The sequence below is a fragment of the Oreochromis niloticus genome, linkage group LG15, assembly GCF_001858045.2.
Source record: "Oreochromis niloticus isolate F11D_XX linkage group LG15, O_niloticus_UMD_NMBU, whole genome shotgun sequence".
Lineage (NCBI taxonomy): Eukaryota > Metazoa > Chordata > Actinopteri > Cichliformes > Cichlidae > Oreochromis > Oreochromis niloticus.
In genome coordinates this window covers 37,522,779-37,548,496 of record NC_031980.2, presented here as the reverse complement: position 1 = coordinate 37,548,496, position 25,718 = coordinate 37,522,779, and the positions used below count along the sequence as shown (strand labels likewise).

The 25,718-nt window shown below is 39.7% G+C and overlaps 1 protein-coding gene across 24 annotated transcripts in view; it reads left to right on the top strand.

The window, feature by feature from the left end:
* Nucleotides 1-25,718, top strand: part of ptprfa (protein tyrosine phosphatase receptor type Fa) — a 330,493-nt gene that overhangs the window by 288,273 nt on the left and 16,502 nt on the right. For 16 of the 24 annotated variants that reach the window (XM_019345881.2, XM_025899240.1, XM_025899238.1 and 13 more), the window contains 8 exons: nucleotides 1,916-1,927; nucleotides 3,869-3,978; nucleotides 10,070-10,102; nucleotides 10,653-10,750; nucleotides 18,289-18,412; nucleotides 18,504-18,679; nucleotides 22,777-22,896; nucleotides 24,287-24,441. In XM_019345881.2, coding sequence (XP_019201426.1) covers nucleotides 1,916-1,927; nucleotides 3,869-3,978; nucleotides 10,070-10,102; nucleotides 10,653-10,750; nucleotides 18,289-18,412; nucleotides 18,504-18,679; nucleotides 22,777-22,896; nucleotides 24,287-24,441 — 828 coding nt within the window. The remainder of the gene's footprint in view (nucleotides 1-1,915; nucleotides 1,928-3,868; nucleotides 3,979-10,069; nucleotides 10,103-10,652; nucleotides 10,751-18,288; nucleotides 18,413-18,503; nucleotides 18,680-22,776; nucleotides 22,897-24,286; nucleotides 24,442-25,718) is intronic. The other 8 variants (XM_025899243.1, XM_025899242.1, XM_025899241.1 and 5 more) reach the window with 3 other exon arrangements.

Here is a 25,718-nt window from a genome sequence, read left to right as displayed (position 1 = left end):
TTTTCTAGTTTTTCCTGAATTCTCTCCCAAAAATGGGACGCAATCACACCTAAATTACTTTTTCTAGTTAGCGGTTTGTCATTTCAGTTAACAGAGGAGTTTGTTCATATACATTTTTATAAACTTTATAAAAAAACATTTACATGTCAAACTATCAGATGTAAAACAAAATTTACACTTTTATTCCCTGAAATTAAGTAATAGAAACATCAGCATACAGATTATCCTTTTTTGTCATCTGTTGTGAGAGAAGCAATACTTTTGGTAAACCTTGAAGGCAGTACATGCTCATTGTGTTCCTCCTCACATCATCGAGCTGAGTGATCATTTTCACATAGTCCACAGAGAGACCTGAAGCATTTTCTTCAGCACAACAGATGACAAGAAGATTTTATTAGAACCGAGTGCCAGGAAATGGTCAGAGTGGAAGATTTTCTAGAATAGAGACAGACATTTGTCTCGTCTGAGCTGGCCTGGAGGCAAAGGTCCTCCATGGCATATGGGAGGGAGGTGCTGCGAGCTACCTCGCGGCCCTGCTCTTCAAGCCTGACAGTTGGCTCATGCTTCCTGTTCTTGGGTCAAACATCTGGAGTTACTGACTGGGCTGACGAGGGCCTCCATATGGCTGCTGTGCTGCTCAGAGGCGCAACTTCTTTTGTCTTTTTCCTCATTTTTCCTTTTGCTGTAGTCCAACGTAAAACAAAATCCTTTGTTTTTCCAAGATCAAATGGATTTATGTTTTAGTGGAGTAAAAAAATACATATAAATATAAATATTGCCTGAGATTGTGAAGACTTGGTGACATTTTTTAACTAATATTGACATATTCGGATATCTTAGAGTTAAAACTACTAAGACGTTAAGTGCATCTAATTAAAGGGTATTTTAGATTGTTGAGTGTGTTTTTACTTTAAGGCTGACATGATTCCATTTATTTTATACCATGAACATCATGAAACTTGAATTATGTAATTAGTCACAAGTAACGTTTTCACCACAGTTAGCTTGTGTTTACCTGCCAATACCAATATCTACTCGTGTGCACGCTGGATAAACTGAAATATAAAGAGGCTGCTTGGGATTGTTTTACTTACAAATTTTGTTGAGGGAAAAATTAATGCAAAAGTTGGAATTAATACCAACCATAGAAAATGGATAGACATAGTTTTTTGACCCAGAAGTGACCAAAAAGTGCAGTGTTGCTATTAGCTTAGCCAGGAGGCTAGGTTAGCATGCTGCATTCATAAACTACACAGGTGCAAAAGAAAAAAACAGGATTTGTCTCACCAACAGCACAAATACTACAGATAGATGGACGGAGACGAAGCCTAGCAGCTACACCCTGCTGTGTCACCTTCCACCTATCAATAAAAGCAGCCAATCCCTCATGTAGACTTTAACAAAATAAAAAACACATTCATCCACCATACGGCTGCTATGAAGAGGGGAAGTAGCTCCAGAGACCAAAACAGTTTTTTGTGAACATGTTTATTTGTGCTGTAAGGTTCCACACTTTAACTCGGGAGTCTTGACTCTTGACTGGCTTTTAGAACCAGTCTCCAATGACCATTAGAAGAACTTTGGTTTTTGGCCCTTTCAGCACTGTGGGTTGATGTTTAGGGGAGACGGCTGCTTCATCACTTTTCACAGACTGTGAAACCAGCCTTCCATTCAGGTTATAACGTAATTTGTTCCAGGTTGCTCTGTGGAAATCATTAGAAATATTAAAAACAATCTCTCTTTGTTCATGAACTGCATCAGATTTTATTAGAAAATAAGATCAGGTAAAGATGAGATGAAGGAGTAGTTTGTGAGGTGAAGCAATGAACTCTGTCAGGTCCTCTGACGACTTGTAAATGAATCCTCTCTGTTTCTTCCTCCTTGCTAACCGTCTGCCTACTTTCTGTGGATGCAGCAAACAAGAAAGGTTAGTGCTCCTGTCTGTTTTCACACCTCAGCATCCCACCCTCCCATCCTCCAACCTCTCCTGCCTGCCCTTGCACATCGCGCATGCTGTGTAAAACATGCTTTGTGGGTCAGACATGTCTACATTTGCTGACAGTGATGATGTGAAGTGACAGATACTTGTTTCTGTTACACGTTCAAATCACACCTCCATGTCAGTGTCTCTGAGCTGTCTTCTTTTTGTTTGGTTTTCAGGCATATCGGCTTCAATTGACAGCCCCTCTAAGCATGTGTGTCTTCAGTGTCAGCGTGTGAGACTACATTTTAGCATGTTTGTCTCTTTGCGCATCTGTTTTCTGCTGTTCAGCTCTGTGTCGAGTGTCGAGTTCACAAATCCGGCTGATCTTTCCCTCCAGAATAATTCTCCCTTCATGCTTTCTTCACCTCTCAGCCCCTCACACACCTGCACAAGCAGCCTTCAAAACAAATTGTAGACCTGGAAAAATCGAATCCTGATATCACCAAGAGGCAATAACTGACATCACAATTGCATTTCACTCCCCTGTTTGTGTTACCTGCAAAAAACATGCTGAATACACAGCTGTGTATATATGTGTCACGTATGTGTGGGCTGATTGATGATTTATGGGCTCGATTTACTTTCCACAGTCCCTAACTAAAAATGTATAAAATATATATAATATCCCTTTATCAAGAGATGTCTTAAATATAAGGACATTCTGTTTCAAGGTCAAACACTCAGGTTTGCCTGCACTTAAACCCTAATGTAGTTATTGCATTTAAGAAATGCAAATTAACAGTTCATTTAAAGGGGGTAGCTGTTTGAGCTGAGCAGATGAATTTCAGTGTCATATTTCTATTTTAAAGGAGAGTCATTTGCATTTCTCATTGTCTGTGTAGCAGCCATGCAATGCAGTCTTGTATCGCCACATTTCCAGAGAGGGAGTGTTGAGTTGCCCACTCTTTATCTGCATAAAGTTTAGGTCGAGGCTGCTTTATGCAAATCAGGTGTGTCTGAAAATCTTTGAAACTGGCAGTTGATGGTCTTAAATCAGTGTTTGAAAAGTATGGTTACATGGAGAAAGCTCCTACTGTGCAGTTCAGTAGCATACTGTAAATATTAGTTCATACTTACACATTTAATATTCCCAAGTACAACAGATACGTCACTAATGGTAAAGCCATGATACCAACATGAGCCACTAACCTTTGAACTGATACATTTTACTCATTTTGTTTGGTAAACTGTGTCATCTTATCGCAAGAAGGGTCTTGATTTGACTCATCTGGCCGTCTAAGGAGTTTAGAAGTGCTGAGAAATAAAAGATGCCCTTTCAGCCAAATTGAGATATAATGGGATGTATTTTTCTGGTTCTAAAAACAGCTCATCACCTTTCACTTTTTAATCAATATTCTTTTGATGCTTGGTATGACAAGCATCTTTTTTTGAGTGGGTTTTAGCTCAAATCCTGTGCAGCCCTGGAATCAGGAACCAAGATTGAACACATTATTTTCTTTACGTATCCAGTCCAGGATCAAGTGACTGAGTAAACCTTAGGTTGCTGGTCTGTTTCAGGAATTATATTGTTACTGATATTAAGTCTGTGTTTATTGTTTGGTAGACACTTTTCTTGGATCATAAAATACAATTTAAAACAAATACATTAAAATTCCTATAAAATTGAAAAGTCAGAATAAACCAGTTCAGCACTGCAAATAGGAAGACACTGCTTGCAGCCAAAGTTACATTCTACAACGCTTTTCATCATCTATAAAGTATGCTCAAATTATTATTATTTTGCACAATAGCTTGTTACAGATTATTTTTTCCCAGTATTTTGCAGAAAATAAAGTTTAGAAATTTGCTCATTCGGAGTCATTAATACCCATTTGGCCTGTTGTTACATTATGTAACATTAAATTCGTTTTGTTTTTTCTCCAGGAAACGAACGTCTCCGGCCAAGGATGAGCACATGGCAGGAGTGAAGGACTCGTTGCTGGCCCACTCGTCAGATCCTGTGGAGATGAGGAGACTCAACTATCAGACACAAGGCATGGACACACACAAACACATACACATTCAAACATACAGCCCCATAAACAGACTTTTACTGAGGTCTAAATATTTACCAGTTGTATCCAGTTTCTGTTTTTTAAAGGTGCTGAGAAATTATCACTGAAAGCTTTTGTTACTGAATCCACTGACACCCAGAAATATAATGAAGGATCCTGTTTTTCAGGTGACAGGTGACAAGTAACTGTCAGATTCAGTTTCATAAGTGTCAGTGTTACCCGAGTCATTTTTGGATCAGACTTATACGGCTTTAAAACTCGTGTTTTAGTGTCTGTGCAAGAAAATGAACAACTGCTTTAGAAAATATCTGCATTCATATTTTGAAACCTCCACTTCGGCACTTTGTCTCCATGTTGTTGTTCTTTTAAAGTCAGAAGTGATTATATTTTCATGAGAGGGTGGAGTCCTAAGTTAGCAAGTTTAGCATGATGATTTTATAGATATTTGTTTTTTAGTTCAATTTAATTTCATCAGTTAAGTTTTTGTTACATAGAGCCAAATCACAACAACAGTTGTCTTAAGGCGCTTTATATTTTAGGTAAAGAATACTGTTACAAAATAACCCCAACAATCAGATGACCCCCTATGAGCGAGCACTTAGCGCCAGCGGGAGGGAAAAGTCTCTTTTAACAGGAAGAAACCTCTGGCAGGACCAGGCTCAGGCTGGCTGGGGGTGAAATTTTAAGAATGCCTTGCTCAGACACAGACTGACTGACTTTGCATTCATTCCAGTAATTAATGCAAAGTAAGAAATAAATCAAATTTCTTGGACAGTCAGTTAATTTTACTAACCACACAGCAAACCATTTTGTTTATCACATAGTTTAATTAAAACTGCGCCATCACCACACACACTCTCAGGAGGGCCATATATTAACATGAATTTAAACATCTAGTGCTAATTATTGATGCAAAACTGAAAAACTGACTCCCACTCATCTTTGTCACAGTGATTTCATTCACTGTCTCCTATTCCCTTACTCAGTGACTTTGAAAACACGGAGTTAAAACAAAGTGTGTGTGAGACATCATTCTTCTGCTCAGTAGAATAAAGCAGGTTGCATTTTGTTAACTTCAGCCTATCCTGAATCTTGTATGAGCAGCATATTGTTTCTGGGGCAGCCATGTCTCCGAATGCATGTTTTTGGGGGCTAGAAGTCCGTCTATAATTAAACAGTTTGCAGCTGGCACACTACTGGTCAAACGTTTTAGAAACCACAGTTTTTTATTGAAAATTACGCAGGTTATTGTCTCATTGCACTCTGAAATGAAAGCATAGTACAAATAAGCAATTAGAAGCAAGAAATCATGGAATCAATTTATAGACCAAATGTATTCTCCACTTTTGACTCATCAAAATCCCACCTTTGGCAGATATAACAGCTGAACACACCCGTACCATTCTTTCTACAATACAAAGTTGTTCCCATATCTGTTGCAGAAGTTCCCATAAATGTGTGGCACTTGTAGGTTCCCACACTGCTTTTATACACACTATTTTTATTATATTTTTCAGTTTGGGGCATCCTTACCTTTTAGCCTCTGGCGGTTCACCTCTTACCTTTTGTACCATTTCAATTCATTGGACTTGAACAACTTGCAATAAAACTGGAAAAATTGTGGTGTTCTAAAACTTTTCACTGGTAGTGTATAACATGTGATATTTTAAACATATCATCAGAGACAAATGCAGAAGCAGTGTGTGACTTAAATACAGTGTCCATGGAAACAGTTGTAAGTGGCAGCCAGGTTCTACTAATTAACTGCACTTGATCAGCAAGTGTATAAAAGCAGAAGTTTTGACAGTTTTCTGGTCTGGAGCACTCAGGTGTGTTGACACAATGCACAGATGACAGAATGAAGACATCAGCAGTGATTTCAGGGGAAAATTGTTGTTGCCCATCAATCTGGAAAGGGTTATAAAACCATTTCCGAATGATTTAAAGTCATTCTACAGTGAGAAAGATTATTGTCTTATTATTGTCTTATTATTGTTTTTTGCAATCTGTGGCTTGGCTTAGTTTTTGTTGAATAAGAATGATGTTAAATTTTTAAGTTGCGGCCTGATACATAAAACCTTAGATTTCTTTCCACATGATTGTGCAATCAAAGACTAAATTTACCATAAAAACAATTAGAGTGTGAGATATTTCTATTCAGATATATAAAAAAAAAAAGAGAAATCTTATGTATCCAGTAATTGTTGAGCTGTCCATTCACCCTGACCTCCCAGCAAGGACTTTTTCCCAGTAACATCACTTTGTTCCCAGTTACCTATAAACAGTTAGTTTTTATATTTTTAGTCTGCATGCATACTGTAGCCCTGTTTTTCTGTTTTATTGTCTCTTTGTGTCCTCATTCATTCTCCCATCTGACTGTTTAACTGATTTTTAGTTTTGTTTTTCATCTGTTCTACGCCTCCCAGCATCTTCTCTTATCCTTTTCTCCCACCTGTCTGTCAGTGGGAGGTTTTAAGCTTAAAGTATGTCATTGTTTTTTTTGTCCAAGTTCTTCTCTCTTGAGATGGGTGGCATTTACCTGTGGTGGCAGCAGTAGGAGGGATTTTGGCAGATGTTGTTTACTCGAGCATAAATTCATCAGCTCACTTGACAGCCAACCTTTGCACGCTGGGTGGCCTCGACGTTACTCATAACAAAACACTGGAAAAATGACAGATGATGTCATGATAATGAAGTCAAACTGTGATCCTGCTTGAAGATTTTATGCTCTTTTTTTCAATGAAATGGAAACGCTCCACAACTTTTAGTTGTCAGTTAGTGTGACCTGGGCTATTTTACTTTTGTAGAATTTCCAGGTTCACATCAGGTAACAGAATTAAATTATGAAAAGGCTCAAATCTTCATTTCCCTCTTTAATATAATGTGTATATAACAGTGTCGGATATCCATAATAATCTTTAAAAAACCAAATAATGATATAAATTTATTTAAAATTCCTTGTGTATCAAAAACTACACGCAGCTTTTTCATGTTATTTTCTACTTCCATCATGGACCTCCTTATATTACTGTACAGGCAAGGCCATCAGGTGAACTAAATAAATAAAATACAAATGTAGCCACTTGAGAGATAATCTGCAGTTTATGGGTTGGTGTCCAAACTATTGACTCATGCTGTATAATCATTGTTTTTTCTCTAGAGGTTTTTACAGTTTAAATATTTCCCTGAAATATTTATGTCTGTCTAGCAGGGCAGTAAGGGCTGCCTCATGAGCCGCTTCTAAATGAATGAAGTATGGACGATTTGATCCAGTATGAGTCACTGGGTGTTGTCCCTCAGTAGTTTTCACTTATAGAAGACAACCAATCAGAAGAAAGTAGGCTTCCTGGAATGGGAATGGGGCTTGAAGAGACAGGAGCTAAAGCTGTCATGAGATGCAGGTTAAAGAACCCAACTGCAGACAAGGTATGCAGACTGATTTAACAGAAGGCAAGCCACTTAATGAAGCTGACGCAGAGTTTAAATACAATATAATCCAAACAAGCTCATGAGATCACAGAGGGAAATGCACGAAAGACTGAGGCAAAGATAGAACTATATATACACATGGAGTGATTAAGGGATTGGAGACGGTTGGGACAGAGGTGAAGACGATCAAAACAGTGAGACGCAGGAAAATAAACAGAAGGCACAGGAGCCAACAGCTAAAGTAAAACAGGAGCTAACTCGGTGGGTGACCGCTATACACAGAGACAAGCTCTGCTGAACAAAAGCAACTGTGAGGAAACTAAGCTCAAATAACACAGCCCAGTAACTAAACAGTAGCTACAATTCAAACACAAGAAGAGATACAAGGCTTAAAACACAAGAGTGCAAAAAGTTCAAAACTTTAAACAAATAAACAAAAAGAAAAACAGAGTTACAATGAAACCAAACAGGAAACCCAGAAAGACTGAAAACTCCAAGCTTCAAAGAATACATAAACAAACACGAGGGATGATAATGTAGTAAAATGATAAGTACTAAACATGGATGAATGCAAAACACAAGGAAACACAAAACTGACTCTGCAGAACCCAAAGATTTAAAAATAAAACACAGGATGAGTTTTTAAATGAAGAGAAATCATTAACACAGGAATACACTAACACAAAAGACCAACAACGCTTTGTGTGCTTAAAGACTATGTTCTGTAATAAATGCAAGTCTACTCATGATCTAGAACTTTGAGCATGTGTGTTTACTACATCAGCTTGAGCTAATGATTTTCCCCTTGCTCTTCTTGTGAAACAATCAGGGCTAAAGACACACTCAGACATGAGTTGGTACTCACTGCTTCTGCTGTTTTCTAATTTGCTCCCTTCAGAGATAATGGCGGCCAAACTCGTTTTAACTTCCCACCAAGGCTCATTCTGGGACATCTGTGGCAACCGCAGAAAGCACAGAGCAAAATAAGGAAACATGAGTCTGTATCTGAAAATAAAATCTCTCCTTCAGCACCAAACATATCACCATAAAAGTCTTGTTGGAACAACATCAAGTTTTAGTGTCTCTATTAACCATTCACATACGGAATTCACATATAGTGACGAGTTTATAAAATTGTTACATGTTACTAATGATTGCCTCTATTTTATGCTACACGCTGCTATTTTGGTTACATTATGGTTGAGATTGGAGCAGATGAGGATGCAGAGGCGCTGGATCAAAGTTCCAAAAAGGCCTCAAACTTTGAGTGTTTCTGCTTCTGTTCCAACCTGAGGTCTTTGCAACACATCGCTTTAATGGACACTCTTCAACTGTTAGGCCACGCCCAACGATGTTAGGCCACACCTAATCAATGCGCGCTCATGTAGTTACACATGTATAGTCTTAATATTTGCACCATTTTGTAATATTTTGGATTTATTTTATTCAAAACAAGCCCTGTTGGAAATGAAAGTTCATGATTCTCTCACCAAGATTGTCTTGTGATTGATTATCATACCCAGATCCTTTTAGAAGCAGCCATCTTGGCTAGCCTTTGAGCAGTTATTCTGAAGCTCCTGCTTAAATGAAAGTGAAAAGACAAAGTTTCTATTGGTACAGGGACAGTAAAACCACTTTAATACAATCATGAATTAAATCAAATAAAAAGGAAACAAGAAAAAGCTAAAAGTTGACCTAAAGTTGGCCACTGCTATACATAGACAGGTTCCAGGACATAAACAGCTCAGTCCAGAGCATTAAACAGATACTATGCTGATCTATCTTATGGCTACAGTTAGCCAAGATAAGGTTGGGTTTTTGGGGGGGTTTTTTAAAATGCATATACATGCATTAAATTACATATAAATCTGTCAGCAGCATTGCTACATATGCTTCTCGTTTCAGCTGGTTTTTTTCGCTCTGGGGACAGTAGTGAGAAAATCACCATTGTACAGAATTCTACAATACATTTCTACTCAGGCTGGTACGATCAGTGACTCTCTTACAGAGTCACTGATCATACCCAACCTAAACCAATGTGTCTGTGAGATGACGATGAAAGTGTGTCTACAAGAATGTAGTTTGCATTAAGATCTCCTTAGCAAATATGTAAAGTATACTTCATTGGGAATGAAGGACCTTCAAACACAGTGGTAACAGCCTTTAAGTGTCAAGAGTAAGATGATGAGCTTCTTGAGGCCTTAAAGCTCCTTGCCTAAATAAATCCTCATTTTGTAAATGAAAAAAGGGAGAAATTTTATTCTTGGCAGCTGCGTTTAAACACAGATGTAGGACAGCGCCAAGAACCAAACATCCAAAGATGCTAATAACAGCAATGTTGGACCAACGTACAGCCCAGTTTGGTCCAAGTTTAACCCAAAATGGACAACTGATTGGGACCACTTTAAATGAAACTGCGACTGTACCGAAGAACAAACAGATGTGAAGTACAGTCAATTTATTGATTACAGTGAAAATGATGCTAAATTCTTTTAAATGTTATTTAGCCATCTGGGAAAGTTGTGTTTTCAGCGTCTCTTAAGTCTTTCCTGAGTAGGGCAGCTCCTTTCTCACTGTTCCTTGTGTCCTCTTGTCCTAACTGACCCCTGTGCTTTGGTTTTGCCTCATCTTTCCCCCACAGGTTCCAGTGTCCTCAGTTGCCCGAACACTCCAAGTTAGTTTTCAATCCTCCTGTGTTTGACTAATGTTTCCTTTCATTCCTGCCTGGTACCCTTTTCTGTTTTACATAGAAGCCTGTAGAAATAGAGACCTCCCATTTATCACCATCACCTTCTCTTCTCATGACCTGCCCATGTCAGCTATTTTACACCAAGTGGGTTTGATTAGCGCTAAATGTAGACTGTCTATCTAATTTAATAAAGCAATACATCTACCATTTAGTTAAAATATATATATTTGACCACATCAATTAAAAATGCTGTATTTTTGCACCTTCCCACTCACCTACTGCTTTATGGGATTTCTTTAACCAATCAGCATGCTAGTTGGTGCTCATCTCCAGCGTGGTTACAGCATGCTGTTGAAGAGCTGCACAGCCAGACATCATCCCTCTGCTCAGCACACAGCACTCTCACTGTCACCTCATATCACTGCGACCAGTTAACACTGAGCCTTCAACATGCATCTGCACTCTGTGTGTGCACACATTTCTGTGCATGTGTGTCTGTGATGGGCTGCACTCACCACTCTCGCTGTCTCTGTAGGGATGAGGGAACATCCTCCCATCGCTATTTGTGACCTGGCCGACCACATTGAGAGACTCAAGGCCAATGATGGTCTGCACTTCTCTCAGGAGTACGAGGTAAATTTTCCTGCTCTTATATGCACCTTTCAAGTAAAGCAATGCACATTTCAGCCACCGTCAGTTATTTCAGATTTTATAAGCTAGTTTTCCGAAGAAAGAAACCTAGATGTGTAAAAGGAAAGCTGCAATTACTGTGGTGTACAAGAGTGGGAGAATTGATCGTTCATGGTTCAAAATGAAGAAATAGGTCAGTTTTAAATTGCCGGGTGTATTGCTGGGGACCTGAGTAAATGCAGTGCTGAGTTTCCAGGTTGTTTGGATCAGTTTTTCTGATGTTTTGGCTAAAAGTTGTTTTCTGTTACCAGAGTTTGCACTGAAGTCGTTGCTGCATACTCTCGGCTGACACACATAAACACATAGGCATGCTCTTTTTTGGCTTTCAACCTAATGTAGCTTAAAAAAATTCAACTTGTATAAAAAATGTTTTGCTTTTTAAGAAATATATTTTTTCTAACAAAAACAGCTGGATTCAAATTACTTATTTACCTATTTATTATTTTTATTTTTGTTTCCTTAAGTCATTTACTTCTGTAGTTTGCATGTCTGCTTCTTCATACCAGTCTGCTGCTCTGAATAAGCACAGTCTTAAGCACACACACATATTCACTGAGCATGTCCTTACAGTTGTCCTCTTTTAGAAACAGTAGATTTACGACTAACTCTTTACTTTTTTGCCTTAACAATTGATTATAAAGTCACTTTAGAGTAAAAGGTCACTTCTGAATGTTAATCTAGAACTTTTTGGGTTCTGTTCTTATGAGCAGCTTCTTCATCCTTCAGCCATCTTTAACTTGTTTTCTCTCGAGCACTTGAATACTCTCAACCTCTCCTGTGGTGAAAGTCATCGTCTCTTTCCACCTTAATGACAGCCCTTCAGCATCTCTCTCTTTTGTCTGGTTTGACGCCTCATACGAACATGCTGCTCCAGCTACACCTGCATAGAACAATATCAGTTCAAAGGGAGCTTTGTGTGGGAGGGTGCCAATTATGAGCTTAAAATAAGTCGGTGCTTTTTAAAGACAATAAATAAGTGAATTTCCTTGTATTAGTCAACACTATAGATCAGTTGTTTGTTTTTTAAAAACTGAGCTGATATCAGCCTGAATAAAATACAATGGCATAATATCTTTAGCCCCTGTTGAAGAAGTCTTACAGAGAAAATAATCTCCTTTGCTGACTCAAAACTTTCTTTTTCTTGATTTTTAGCCATCTTTAAACCTACTGTTTGTTTCACTCAGTCCACATTTAAACATACATATTTACACAAACCCATCTGTAAAATCAGCATTTTATTTTGTAACTAAAATGCCTTACACAGTACATTTTCCAAGAACCATTTTTTCCCCCTGAGATGTTTTCATTTGTGTTGGCCGAGCATTACAGAGTTAAAGTTCAGATTAGCCAAAAAAAGGATGCTGCTAAGTATGCATGAATTCTCTGCTTCCTTTCCAAGAATAATATTCGACTGCTTTTACCTACTGTAAGAGCCAGAGAGGGATTATGGCTTGTTGATGTCCTACAAAGGAAGGTAATTTGCATTTAAAGTGGTGAATTTCCAAGCGGATAAACCAGGACAGATGGGTGCACTGTTTATGCACAGCAGAAGGAAGGGGGCATATAAATTATGAAACAGCAACTGAATCAAGTTTTCCACCTTTCCCATTTTTTTCTTACCTCTGTGATGCAATGGAGGGAACTTTCTGCAGACAAGTTGTCTTGTTTGCAAAACAAGACGGTTCAGTTCAGATAGGAACGTTTTGGTTTGAATGATCTGTTAAATATGATTGTTCAGATGGAGAAAAGGAAATGCACAAAACCAGGTTTAGATTTCTTGTCGTTACTGTGAAAATGAAAAGTGTAAACTGTTCAAAAACAATATTATTATTATTGTTATGACAGCAAGCTCCTATCTACATACTTTTTAGGGTATGTGACAGGTGTATTGCTTTAAACATCTTGAATTTGGGGTCCGAGAGAGACTTTGTTTAGACAGGTTCTTGTTTAGAAGATCATTAAAATGTCAGGTGGTCTTATCCATAAACCGGACTGTAGATGAAAGATGGATATAGCGATCATGACGTCATCCACTGGTTCAGATGTTGAAACCTTAGCTTGCTTAACACCAGCAGCACTCTGTTGTTACAACAAACTGCACAGCAGGCAGACATAATATTTTTCACATAAAGCATTAAAAATGCTCCAAAGATGTTAGCATCACAAATGCAGTCAAGAGGTCAAGCTCAGTGAAAGAACTGAAACAACGGCACAGCTACAAGTCTTAGTATCAAGTCTTAGATGATTATTAATTAGCAATGTTGTTGCCTCTCTCGATTACATTAGGTTTTAAGAAGGCATCGGTAACTTCTCCACAGAGCAAGCATTTGCCGCACATGCTGAAGTGTGATGGAGAAAGGCACTGCACCCGGATTTTGAGGCCAAAGCCTTTCAGAGCAGCAGGCTGACATGGGAGAACACATTGTTTGGACTTGAGCCCAGAAGAAGTCTGCACAAGTGTCTAAAACCAGCCTGAAGAGCACATTTATTAACTTTCTCCAATAAGAAATACAATTATGATTCCATTTTTTTAAAATAAGTAATGCAAACAGTAAGTTTAGTGTTTGTATCCAATGGTAATGACACCCTCAGTGTGTGATGTGTAAGATGCTTTTCAGGCACGTGCACTAAAGAATTCATTAAACTTTGATCAGGAGACTGTCAGTGACAGAAGCATAAGGTCTCTCTCTCTCAGACACACACACACACACACACACACACACACACACACGCACACGCACACGCACACACACACACACACACACACACACACACACACGCTGTCCTCCTGTGTCCTGTTGCAAAGGAGGCCCCAGTCATTAGTCCACAGTGAGAGCAGCAAGGCTTGAAATGAAAAGCTGATAATGGCTGTGTTTAAAATGAGACCTGCCAGAGGATCCCACAGCTTGTTACGTCTGATAAATGGGCCAGTCTGTTTGGGGACTACTGGAGACCACTTCATATAACGCATATGGCCCTGAAACAGTGATTCTCTTCATCATATCATAATGATTACATCTGCTATTTTGGCTGTATCAAATGGTTTGCACAAGTAAAACTTATTTTGGGCTGATGCTCAGGACTGCTTAAAGGATTTCTAATATGATCATTTCTAACTCAACCTCAACATTTTTATTCGTGGGCTCCTCTGCAGTAGTACGAGTCACAGATTAAAATGGGAAGCCTGTTAGTTTGTTCACTGCCCAAAACAAGACAGCCCCCTCCCTCTGCACTAAATGTCTTCTGATTGGTTGTCCCTTAAAAAAAGAAGATTTAAAACGATTACAGGCGGGGCTTCTGTGCTGACAGCTAGAACTGTGTGCCTGAGACGAATAGACCGCACCCACCCTTATGGGCGCGCTCTATTCGCCATACAATTTGGGATTCATCCTCAAGGACGATATGCAGACTGAAAAAGCCAGGGACTAATAGATGACACGGGAATATCTTTTATAACATCGTGCCGATCAAAGAGGAGAAAACTGTGTAAAACCAAACATGCAGTCTGAACTCTGAGTTTCTGCCTTAAAGCTATTACTTACTTTCACATAGACTGACCTCATTATTTGAAACTGGAACCACTAGAACAGCATATGACTGAAAGGGAAAGGCAGCCTAACACAGCTCTGTTGAAAGATCTGTTTCATATCTGCTGCCCTCAGCGCTGCCATGAAAACTGCCCCCGCTGCTGCTCCAGGCCTTTTCCACCTCACAAACACCAGGCGAAACAAATTTAATTCTAGTCCCTTTAAATGTCTCAGTAAACCATCGCAGTGAACCTGTGTGCACAACAGCCGGGCCTCCCATAGGTGGAACGCAGCCAGCATTAGTGCATGTCTGTTTTTTCTGCTCTGTGTCAATTATTAAAATGAATTTTTAGGATGGACAGCTGCTCAGAGTGCATTATAACTATCTCGGGTCACTTGCACAGAAAACATAACACATGAGGAGATGTTTGATGCCACTGTCAGTAAATCATCTGGGAACTAATCGTATATTAAAAACTGATGTGTCTATATATTATCTAAAATATTTTTGCTGAACTTCCAGTCAGTCACAAGTACCAAAAGTCTGATGACTGTGCTGCAGTGTGACTGTCACTGTTTCTCTTTCTTTTTTTATTTCATTTTCTGGCTTCTGCTGCCTGCACAGCAGGAGGGGTGGTGACAGTGGGGGGTTTGAAACTTTGTTCAAAGATGAACCAAAAGAAACAAACCAAAACCAACACCAGCTGCCGACTGAGCAGGAATGTGTAACCGCTGCAGTGCTGTGTGTGTGCACTCAAGATAATCTACACTTAATTACAGCTGAGGTGTTATTAATGAAGCTGCGTTTACATATGACAGCAGTGTATTCAAGTTTTTTTTTAATTTACTAAAATGGGTTATGGGTTAAAAAAAAAAAACTAAACTTGAAACACAGAGTAAAACATCTGATATTATCAGTCCCTTACAAATAAAACTCATCCTCAATTGGCACAATTTTCTAAATTACCTCTAATCTGAAAACTGAGGAAAAAAATCTATGTTGAATGTTACAGGAATAAGATGTGTCCCTTACACCAGCTGTAAATAAAAAAGCCGCATACAGCAGTGACTCGTCAATCAAAATGCAGCCATGAACTGAAGCATATCCAGCTTTACCGTCTCTGTTACTCTAAATGAGACCCTAATTTAGAAAATAAACGTCATGTTGTATTTAATAAGACTTGAAACAGTTAGTGAGATTATAAATGCATCAGGCAAGTGTTTCCTGAGGTGATGTATCAAATGAGCAGTGGGATATTTTCTCATACAGTTGTGAACAGTAAAGTTTATACTTTAGATTATACTTTCCCAGCCTGCTAGGGTCGCCTCAGACGCTGAGCATTTAGTTGGTCTTTGCTGACAGTCAGCATGGCTCTCTGCTTTTTTCTGACCACCGGTACAATGCACCAACTATGCACACGACGAGGCAGCATAATTTCAAAAACTGTAACAGGAATGACTACTAGCCCATCGAGGCTGCAGGTGTCCGTATCTGTAACAAAGTATTATCAAGACTTAAAACATAGTTTTGCAGCTTATTTTTTCTACTTTTTGTGGCCATTGCAGTGAATGCAAGTTTAAAACAGTATCGAAAACATAGGCGACATCAACACTCTAACCAAATGCATGCCTGTAGGAGGAGCAGGCCACTCCCGTAGTAATCTTGGCTGTTTTATTGTCCATATCTCCCATAATGCTTTTGATCAGTCAGTCTAGTCGTTTTAGATTTGGAATTTGATTTTTGTAAGCGTATGTGTTACTGTTGGCTAATGTTTGTAAATGAATACAAATGAATGATGGTTTATGTTGCTAATACCAGTTTTTCTGCACATAGATAGTGTTTAAAGCATTACCAAGATTAGGTTGTTTGAAATGTACACATTCGTAATTATGAATTTATATGATTTTAACTCTGACTGAATGACATTCGTTGTAGTTCCTTATTCCATTCAGCTGTAAGACGCACAAAACATCGCTGAGGGCTGCAATTAGCAAACAAGGCGTACTTGGAAAACCCTGGTTGTAGAAGATGTGAACAAAGAACTCATTTATGTATGTTTGAACAACAGTGTGAAATAAAATAGATTTAATGTGTGGCAGTTTTAGTGTATTAAAGGTAAATCGGTTATAAATTGTAATCCACTAAATCTGCACATCCTGAGTGTGAGCTAACCCTGTGCTTCACGGAGGGCTGTTCCTCTCTGTGTGTTTACCTGCTTCGTTTTTTTGTTTGTAGAAGCGCAGATAGTGATTACGCTGTCATCGCAGTAACTGATCTACATGTAGGCAGAGCACATTAGCAGTAATGTGAGTGGTTTGTCAGTGCAGTGTACTGGAAGCCTTACCTAACAGGCTGTTAAATAAGATGTGCATTCAACCTGTTTCCCCATTGTCGTTATTATCAGTTGTAGAGCACAGTGCTGAGCAGCTATGCAGCCAGTCAGAAAGAGGAAAAGCAGCAGGATATTAGAGCCCTCGTCACCGATTCATTTTTCCCGTGCATCGCTGACTGTGTGTTTATTTACAAGTGTGTGTGTGAGATTTCTTTTTTTCCAGGTGATGAGAGATAAGCAGTCGGAGCATAAAAGATCAATCAAGAATAACAATATGCAGAATGCCATTTCAGTTAAACCTGTGCCTGTGCTCACAGCCAGCAATCAATAGAGACCGTTAACAGGCAGTAAACCTGCCTGGTTCATATCAGCTCACAAGTGCAGCAGAGGTAAAGGAGGTAGAATGGGTCGCACGCTAATTGAAAGATTGGCAGATCAGTCGTCTGCTCCTCAGGTCTGCCTGTCAAAGTTACTGAACCCCAACTAATAGCCAAACCAGGTGATTAGGCAGCAACTTAAAAACAAATAAAGCTGACACTGTTTCCTCCCACATTAAACTGAGGTTCTTTCATTTGTTGGGCGACTACACAAAAAGCCACTCAGTGGAGTCGTTACTAACAGTGACTTTCTGCAGAGCTTCTTTAAAACAGCAGATGTAGCTTGACCTCGCTGTCGAAGTGTTTGTGCCTTCTTCTTGCACCTGGGTCGACTCAATAAACATCACTTAGTAATCCAATAGTTTCCTTTTGACATGATATTTTCTGTTGGCCCAACCATGCATTCTACCACTATTTCAAATCTATACGTAAATTGTCCAATGAAATTGTTCGGACTAGATGATGTAGCTAAGGGTTGATATCAGGGTAGCAAACATAATGTAGTTACTCACTGAAAAATCCCTGACTTCATCCTGCTCAGCTTTGAAACACCACCTGAAGCAGTTACTCTGCACTACATATTTCAGCAAATTCAATTACGCAGCTTAAGTAGTTGATGAGTCATTCTTGAGCCTCTGATCATTATACTTTTGCATAATTTAGGCTTCAGCAGTAACCTGTTTTGCTTTTTCTCCTGTAAGTCTCTGCGTCTCTACCTCTGCACACAGGTTCTTTTCAACCGGCTCATATAATACGGTGACCCGATCTCACTTGAGTTTTGACTGCTTTCCTGCCTCTGCCTTACTGTTGGTACCGAGAAATAAAATCTAACACAGGTCCTTATCTCTTCACTTTAAATATGACGCAAGTGGTCCCCATCATTCAGTCTCATATGAGGAAAAAACATGTCTTGGGCCATTGTCCTAAACCTCACCTCAGTGCTTTCCTTGATTCACCACACACTGAGCCGATGGATGGATGGATGGATGGATGGATGGATGGATGGATGGATGGATGGATGGATGGATGGATGGATGGATGGGATTTTAGGAGTGGAATGTGGATACAGGGGCTTAAAGATCAACCAGGGCTTTTCATGTGATGGAGCTGCAGGCTGAAGGAGGGATGATGAATTTATGTCACATATATCGGCCTGCACTCTTCACTCAAAGAAGAGTAAAGATGCAGGTACTGTTGTAATAAGCACTTATCTGCTCTCTCACTCCCAACGTTTGTGTGTCCAGTCTATTGATCCAGGACAGCAGTTCACCTGGGAGCAATCCAACCTGGAGGTCAACAAGCCAAAGAACCGTTATGCAAATGTTATTGCTTACGACCACTCCAGGGTCATCCTCACACCTGTGGACGGTGAGAAACAAGCAGTAGTTCGAGGCATTTTCTGATCTGCTGCCATTTGTTTTTGTTTGCTCATTATGTCCAACTGTGCTTCTTGCTTAAGGAGTTCCAGGTAGTGACTATATAAATGCCAACTACATTGACGGGTACAGGAAACAGAATGCTTACATCGCTACCCAGGGTCCGCTGCCAGAGACGCTAAGTGACTTCTGGAGGATGGTATGGGAGCAGAGGACATGCACCATCGTTATGATGACTCGCCTGGAGGAGAAGTCACGGGTGAGCTCCATTAATTTTGCAGGAAGTATCAGACAGTTTTTTATGGCCTGAACCTATACATAAACCTTTGTCTGGCACTTCCTTCAGGGCTGTTTTTTGGGGGTTAAAGAAGTTATATACTCCTGGGTGGGGCATCTGAAACCAGAACAACCTGAACAACCTAAAAACCAAGCGACCTGAGACAAAACCAGATGAATAGAAGCACAAAAAGTGGAAAAGAGATGAAATTTAAACTCTGGAATGGTGGGATAACAGACAGACAGTAGCTGTGGTTCCGCAGGCTAGAAAGCGAATAAGGAGAGAGGCTGGTGTTAATGGAAATAAAGTGGTGAAGCCGAGAAATAAAACATTGTTTTCTGGAGGTTTTACAGCAGTTCCAATCAAAAACACACAATAAACACTAAACACATCTCTGTCTAACCATGCAGGAACGCTCTGCTTGTAGCATCCTGTGCACTTTGGCTGTGTATGTTTGCAGACTTGCAGCTCTGATGCAGGCAGAGAACAATAAACAATAACAGAACACTGGCAGCCTAGACCCACTGCAGCATAACTAAGGGAGCATGCAGAGTGATTTGATCCAGTCCTAACTATAAACTTTATCTAAAAAGAAAAGTTTTAAGCCTGATCTTAAATGTAGAGAGTCTCCCAAATCCAGACTGGGAGCTGGTTCCCAGCTGCCTCCCATTCTACCTTTAAATGCTCCAGGAACCACAAGTAAGCCTGCACTCTGAGAGCAAAGTGGGAATATGTGGTACTGGGAGGTCTTTAAGATAAGATTAAAGACTTTTTCTGTGAGGTATCATCTGTATAGCAATGAAACTGTATGGTATGATTTTTGATAATACTCCCTAAGGGTAGCATGTAAGTGGACCTGGTCCCAGCACATAACCCTGTGATTCCATATATAATATACATGTGGTTCGGTATAAGTATATGAAGAAGCCTCTCTAAAGAAGATCATTTGTAACCTTCATTAATGTTGTTTCTGTGCTGAGATGAATTCTGAATTCGGACTCAAACTCTTCAATTAAACCATTTGTCTGCAGGTGATCAGTTAGGTGTTTGACTGCTACCTTTTCGAAAACGTTTGAAATAAAAGGAAGGTTATAAATCGGTCTGGTATTAGCTTACACAGCTTAAAGTAATGGTTTTAATTACCAGCACCTTAAAAGCCTGTGGACTGTAGCCCATTAACCAATAGATTCATCATATTTAAAATTTAAAAACATGAATTAATGGGGAAGCTTCTTTGAGCAGTCTTCTAGGAATGGAAAAGCCACATTGATGGTTTAGAGGAAGAAATCGTTAACGTTATCTCGCACAGGAGAGAAAGAGTATAAGTAAATATCAGGAGTTATTACAGTTGCTCTACTTGACAGCTGTAAATATCTTTTCACTAATAGCTGCACTTTTATTTATGAAGAAATTCATGAAGTTTTTGCCAGTTAAAGTTAAAGGAATATGTCCAGTTGAATTTAGAAAACTACAAACTGTGCACAAAGTTGGCCTGACACGTAAGTGACAGTATGTGAACCAAGGGTGTCAGACTGCTTTAGTCCTCTGGCCATCCATCTATTCATTTTCCTAATTACTTATCAACCTTAGGGTCACATGGACCCATATCTCCCAGAGACTGTCCTAGCTATTCAGGTGAAATACACTCTGGACACGCTGATAGTCCCCATCACATGACTAACACAGAAAGACAGACAAGCATAGACTTGCATGCATGTGACCTATTAAGAATCACCAATTAACCTGACACCATATCTGTGGACTGTGTGAGGAAACTGGAGCAGGCAGGAGTGCTTATCACTGTTCTACTGCTACTACAAAAAGGTTGCCATACAAAAAAGTCTTCAACCATCAAGTTTATGTGTACCATACAAACTGGCCTTCTGACACGAAGCGACCCCCAAAAAGAGCGTCAGTTGCAAGAAAAACTTAAAAAATCTTCGTTTTTTTGAAAATCCCTGGTCAGTTATTTGTGTTGCTCCTTTTAGAGCTCCATCACTTTGAGATTTGGCTTGAAGAAACATATTGTGCTATAGCTGGATGCCTCTTTTCAGTTCAAGGACTTTTCACATCCACAGCTCTGTAGCTCTGCTGGTATGTGGATTCAAAGGGACACAAATTGGGCCTCACTTTAAACTCAGTAACAAAGCACTCAGTCTTCCTCCTCTCCGTGGAAGTTGTGAGCCTTCAGCATTGATGTTCATTTCTGCTTCCATTGCCTGTTAACTATCATGTTAGCGTGCAGGTGCAGTGGAGGTGCACCTGTGTTTTATGTAGAGCAAAATTTCTTATAAATAAAGTGATTTTGGGGTTTGATGAAAATTTCAAAGAGGCATTATTGATTTTGGCACAATATGTTGTACTTATATAAAAATGCATCATCCCAGCTGATGGAGGGAGAGAGGCGGTGGCTTGCTGCAACCCATAATTTAAGAATATCAGAGCACAATTTATATATTTTCTAATATTTTGCTCCATTGCTGTCTGGATGAAATTCATTGATTCTCTCACAATGGAAAATACATTACAAATAGGAGAAGACAAATATAAGACAGGAGGCTGGAAGAGGATTGTCGATCCTCTGATTTACTGCTCTGAATGTAGTTCACTCGCAGTACTGATGAGCTTGGCTCAGCAGCAGCAGCACGCCGCCTGTGGAATCACATGGCAGGTAGCAGGGTAGAAACGGCGTTCATATGAGTAATGATGTGAAACCCTCATTCTCACTGTTAATAACTCCACAACCACAGGGCAGAGCTGAGTGCCATTATTATTTGTGACAGTGGCCATCAGCCCTCTGCCAGAGCCAATAACAGCCGTCTGTGGTTCAACCAGAGGCGCAGCAAATATTAGATGCTCTCTAACCTGAGAGCAGAGGTGACAACCTGTCTGTCCACACTTCCTGCTAATGTGAAGGAACTCACACATCTCTGCGCATGGCCCGCAATGAAAACCGCTATGAAAACATCCTGCCATTATTTACAGACTATAAAATCAGAGGCTGCCATTAGATACACCAACAATTTTCCCTTATTAGTTATTACAGGCAACATCCTTAGCAATATTAATTTGGGGGCCATGTGAAATAAATCATCCTGCAAGCTTGGGGTTGTAAGGGTCTAAGATTATGATTATGATCTAATCTTATGTAATGTAATCACTGAGTCCTTTTCCAAATCCATTTTCATATAGAATGAATATATCAGGAGAATCAGGTCAGAGCATTGTTCAGAGTTCTCCATTCTTACATGTAGCATGCATAAGGACTTAGCCTGTTTCAGACATTATTTTACTACTTTGTATTCTGTAGAAGCTGTTTCCACACAGGCATCACAGCCCTGAGCTTTTTTGTAATTATCTGATGGAGGAACATTAGAGAATCTAAATATCCATCTCACCGGGCTGTTTCCTGATGTGTAGGAAAAAACAAATTTGGCTATCACCCGACCCAGCTCTCCCAATATTGCCAGTAGTTCATGTGTTAAAAGGTATCCCAATAGCATGTACGTCTGGGCCTCATCGACACTACTTATGGTACTCTTAGCTTTGATATAGTGCTGGTAAATGTTGTGTGGGCCAGATGTGCCCCAGTTACCACAAGTTCCACCGTCTATAGTGGAACTTAGTTGAGGAAGGCAAACTTTCCCTAAGTCAGTACCATTAGTTAAGACCAATGGTGACCAAAAACACTGCAAATAAGGGCCACATTTCAGGTGTCCAGGTCACAGGCCAGCGATCTAAGAAGAGATGCCCAGACCTCCCTCTCCCCAGCCCCCTCTTCCAGCTCTTCCAGAGGGATACCAAGGTATTACCTGAGCCCAGACACCATTAGAAAGGTGCTTCTTTCAGTCATGTGCAAATACGATCCTGTTCTTTCAGTCACTGTCTACAGCTTGTTAAGGTTAAGAATTAAACAGTTTATTATCATCTCCAGCTCTCCCTTTTCACCTGCTGAGACCAGCACAGCAGTCACATCACTGCAGATACTGCACCAACCAATCTCTCTATCAACACCTACTCCACTTCCAACACTAGTGGTTGTAAAGCTAAATAGTCCTTTACGTTGTCTCTGTTTGTAGGTGAAATGTGACCAGTATTGGCCCAGTCGAGGCACAGAGACGTATGGGATGATTCAAGTAACCATGTTGGACACACTGGAGCTGGCTACATACAGTGTGAGAACGTTTGCCCTCTATAAGGTAAGAACTTCTAACGATCCACCATGTTGCTGTTGATTCATTTAGTTACACAGATCACCAGGAGCAACTCAGGGTTCAATATCTGGTCCAAGGATACTTTGACTTGCAGACCAGGGATCAAACCTCTGACTTTCCAGTTAGTAGACGACCTGTTCCCTCTACTGAGCCCACAGCTGCACAAACAACCTCCCATCCAAACACTAACCAGGACCAACCCAGCCTGAGAGAACACTGGGTGTGCTCAGGGTGGTATGGCTGGAAGCCAGCGTCACATCTTAGTCCATTTTACTCCTTTATGGAATTTTCACCTGTTTGAAAATTGATTTAAAAGTTAGAATCTTCTGTTGTTGAAATGAAGCTTCTTTAGCATACGGCTTAACTCTAACCTAACTCTAAATTTGTGCAGTTTGGCAACCACCTGATGGAGGTTAAACCACATCAGTCACTATTTTTCACTAACAGTAGACTCAGACATATAAAAAATATGTTAAAAAATTAAACACCAATAGTAATAAACTAAGTATCTGTATTTTCACCCTGTATATTCAGTTTACTTTCAGCAAACACAGGAGATTAGTGTCATTTTTTATCTGCTTGTTAAGTTTGACTTTATTAGTCATTTCCAGATCCTTCATTGTTCAAAAGCAAATAAAAACTGAAGCATAGCAAAGAGCTAAAACAAGTCCAAATTATTTCAACTTCAATGAAATGATCTGAGACTGCTGTTCCAGGTGTCACGATAAAGTTTAACATTCATGCATCCAAGGAAAAGTGGAAACAGGATCATAATTTAATCACTTAACAAATAGATTGCTGAACTCTCTGAAATGTCATTAGTTCATGGACCTAATTCTGCTCACCAGTGTGCAAGTATTATAAACTAGTGTTTCCCACAGAACTTTTTTTCTCTGATAATCCGAAAGCCACATACTTTTTTTAAGGAACTGACAAAAAAGTCATTGGGATGCTAAAGAGACGCTACCTTCTGGGTTGGCCTACAAAAAAGGTCATCCCTGCAGCACTCCATGTTGATTAAGGCTTCCGCAGCTTTAAAAGGATAGAAAATATTCTTTCTTGTCTAGAAAGTACTTAAGAGTCTAAGCAGATTGTGGCCTTGGTGCCTGAATTGGAAAAAAATGTGGTGTGCTTGATATTATGTTTGTGACTGATAAAGCTATCAAAACGTCATCATACACCAAGGACACTTTGTGTGCTTCTGAGTGCAGCTCAGAGTGCATTTGTGATGTACAAATAGTGCATAATAAGAAGTTCTTACATTAATCATTCAGATAATTGAATTTATGCCAGTGAATCTTTTGGCCTCATAATCACATTAGTGTGTTGGGGTCTGTTTTTATGAGTGACAAACATGAGTAAATGTGTCTAACAGAATGGCTCCAGTGAAAAAAGAGAAGTTCGACAGTTCCAGTTTCTGGCTTGGCCCGACCATGGAGTGCCTGAGTATCCGACCCCAACACTGGCCTTTCTACGCAGAATCAAGTCCTGCAATCCTCAAGATGCCGGACCCATGGTGGTTCACTGCAGGTAGACCTCATCTTACGTTAACACAAATACTGCAGCATGCCCAAAAACTATAGTTCAGATCATGTGACATTGCTGGAAACCATCTTCCCAATTGCAACCAAGTGTATGCAACTCTCAAACCAGTAACCAGTCCCCCTTTAAGGGACATGCACACTCTTGCATCTTGCAAGGTTTTCACAGCTACACTGTGTGATATTGATTTAACATACATATTTGCTTTGCCTGTTTTCTGTCTCCATCTGTTGATCTGTATTGTTTAGTCATTCATTCATTTATTTATTCAAGTGTTGTGTAAGAACGTTGTAGCAGAATCTCATATTGCATCATAATCATCCTAAATTTCTGATGCTGATATTTTTTAATTTTGTCTCAGGTTAACATTGATCTTGTTACAAAGCCATCTGAACCTTTTTCACAGCGTGCTATGGCGCCATCATTTTAGAACGAAGATAAAAGTCAGTTTTAAACACTGTTGGAACGTCCGTGCCTGACATTTGCATTTGTGCAATTTATTTCTCTATGAACACAAATGCAAATACACCAAAGTCCTAGAGGTGAATCAGGCAGACAAAGAGATGCAGCCTGGAGGAAGCTCTCACAGAAGCCTTTTCACCCCAATTTCCAGTGTAAACATTAATCTGCCTTTAGACATGCTTGGACAATAAGTCGCAACCCAGTTTGTTCAAAGCATACTAACGCCTTTAAGCCAAGAGCAGCGATTCTGTTTAAATACTTTGCTTTAAGTGCTGAACGTTCTTCACAGCTAACCCATCAAAGAAAATGTGTTCTGCCGAAAAAAAACAGAAATCCTTCAAAGTGTTTTCGTACGCTGCACACAGCACACTCATGTTTACCATCCCAGCTGATCTGGGGAGCTTTAAACCCGACTTATCAAAGGAACAACAGGGGCAAGGATCTGAAAAGCCAGTCCAGTTTTCTGGAGGCAGCGTGCTCCCTCCCTGCTGTCTGAAGGACCTTCACACCACTTCTTCTGTGAAGAAGTGGGATCAGTGATTTCAAAGTGTAGCACTGTGAAATACTTCAGTATCTAAAGCTCATACCCCATTTAGTCACACCCCAACCAGTAATAAAGAAAAAGCAAAGCAAACGGTGGAAACCGGAGAAAACAACTACTGTGCATTTTTTTACTCTACGCACTAATGTGGCAGGGTATTATTCATCATGATCTAATACGCTCCCTGAATATACAACATGGTTTCTAATTGAAATCCATCCATTGATCTGTTTACAAGAATGAGTTAAGGTGGTCAAACGAA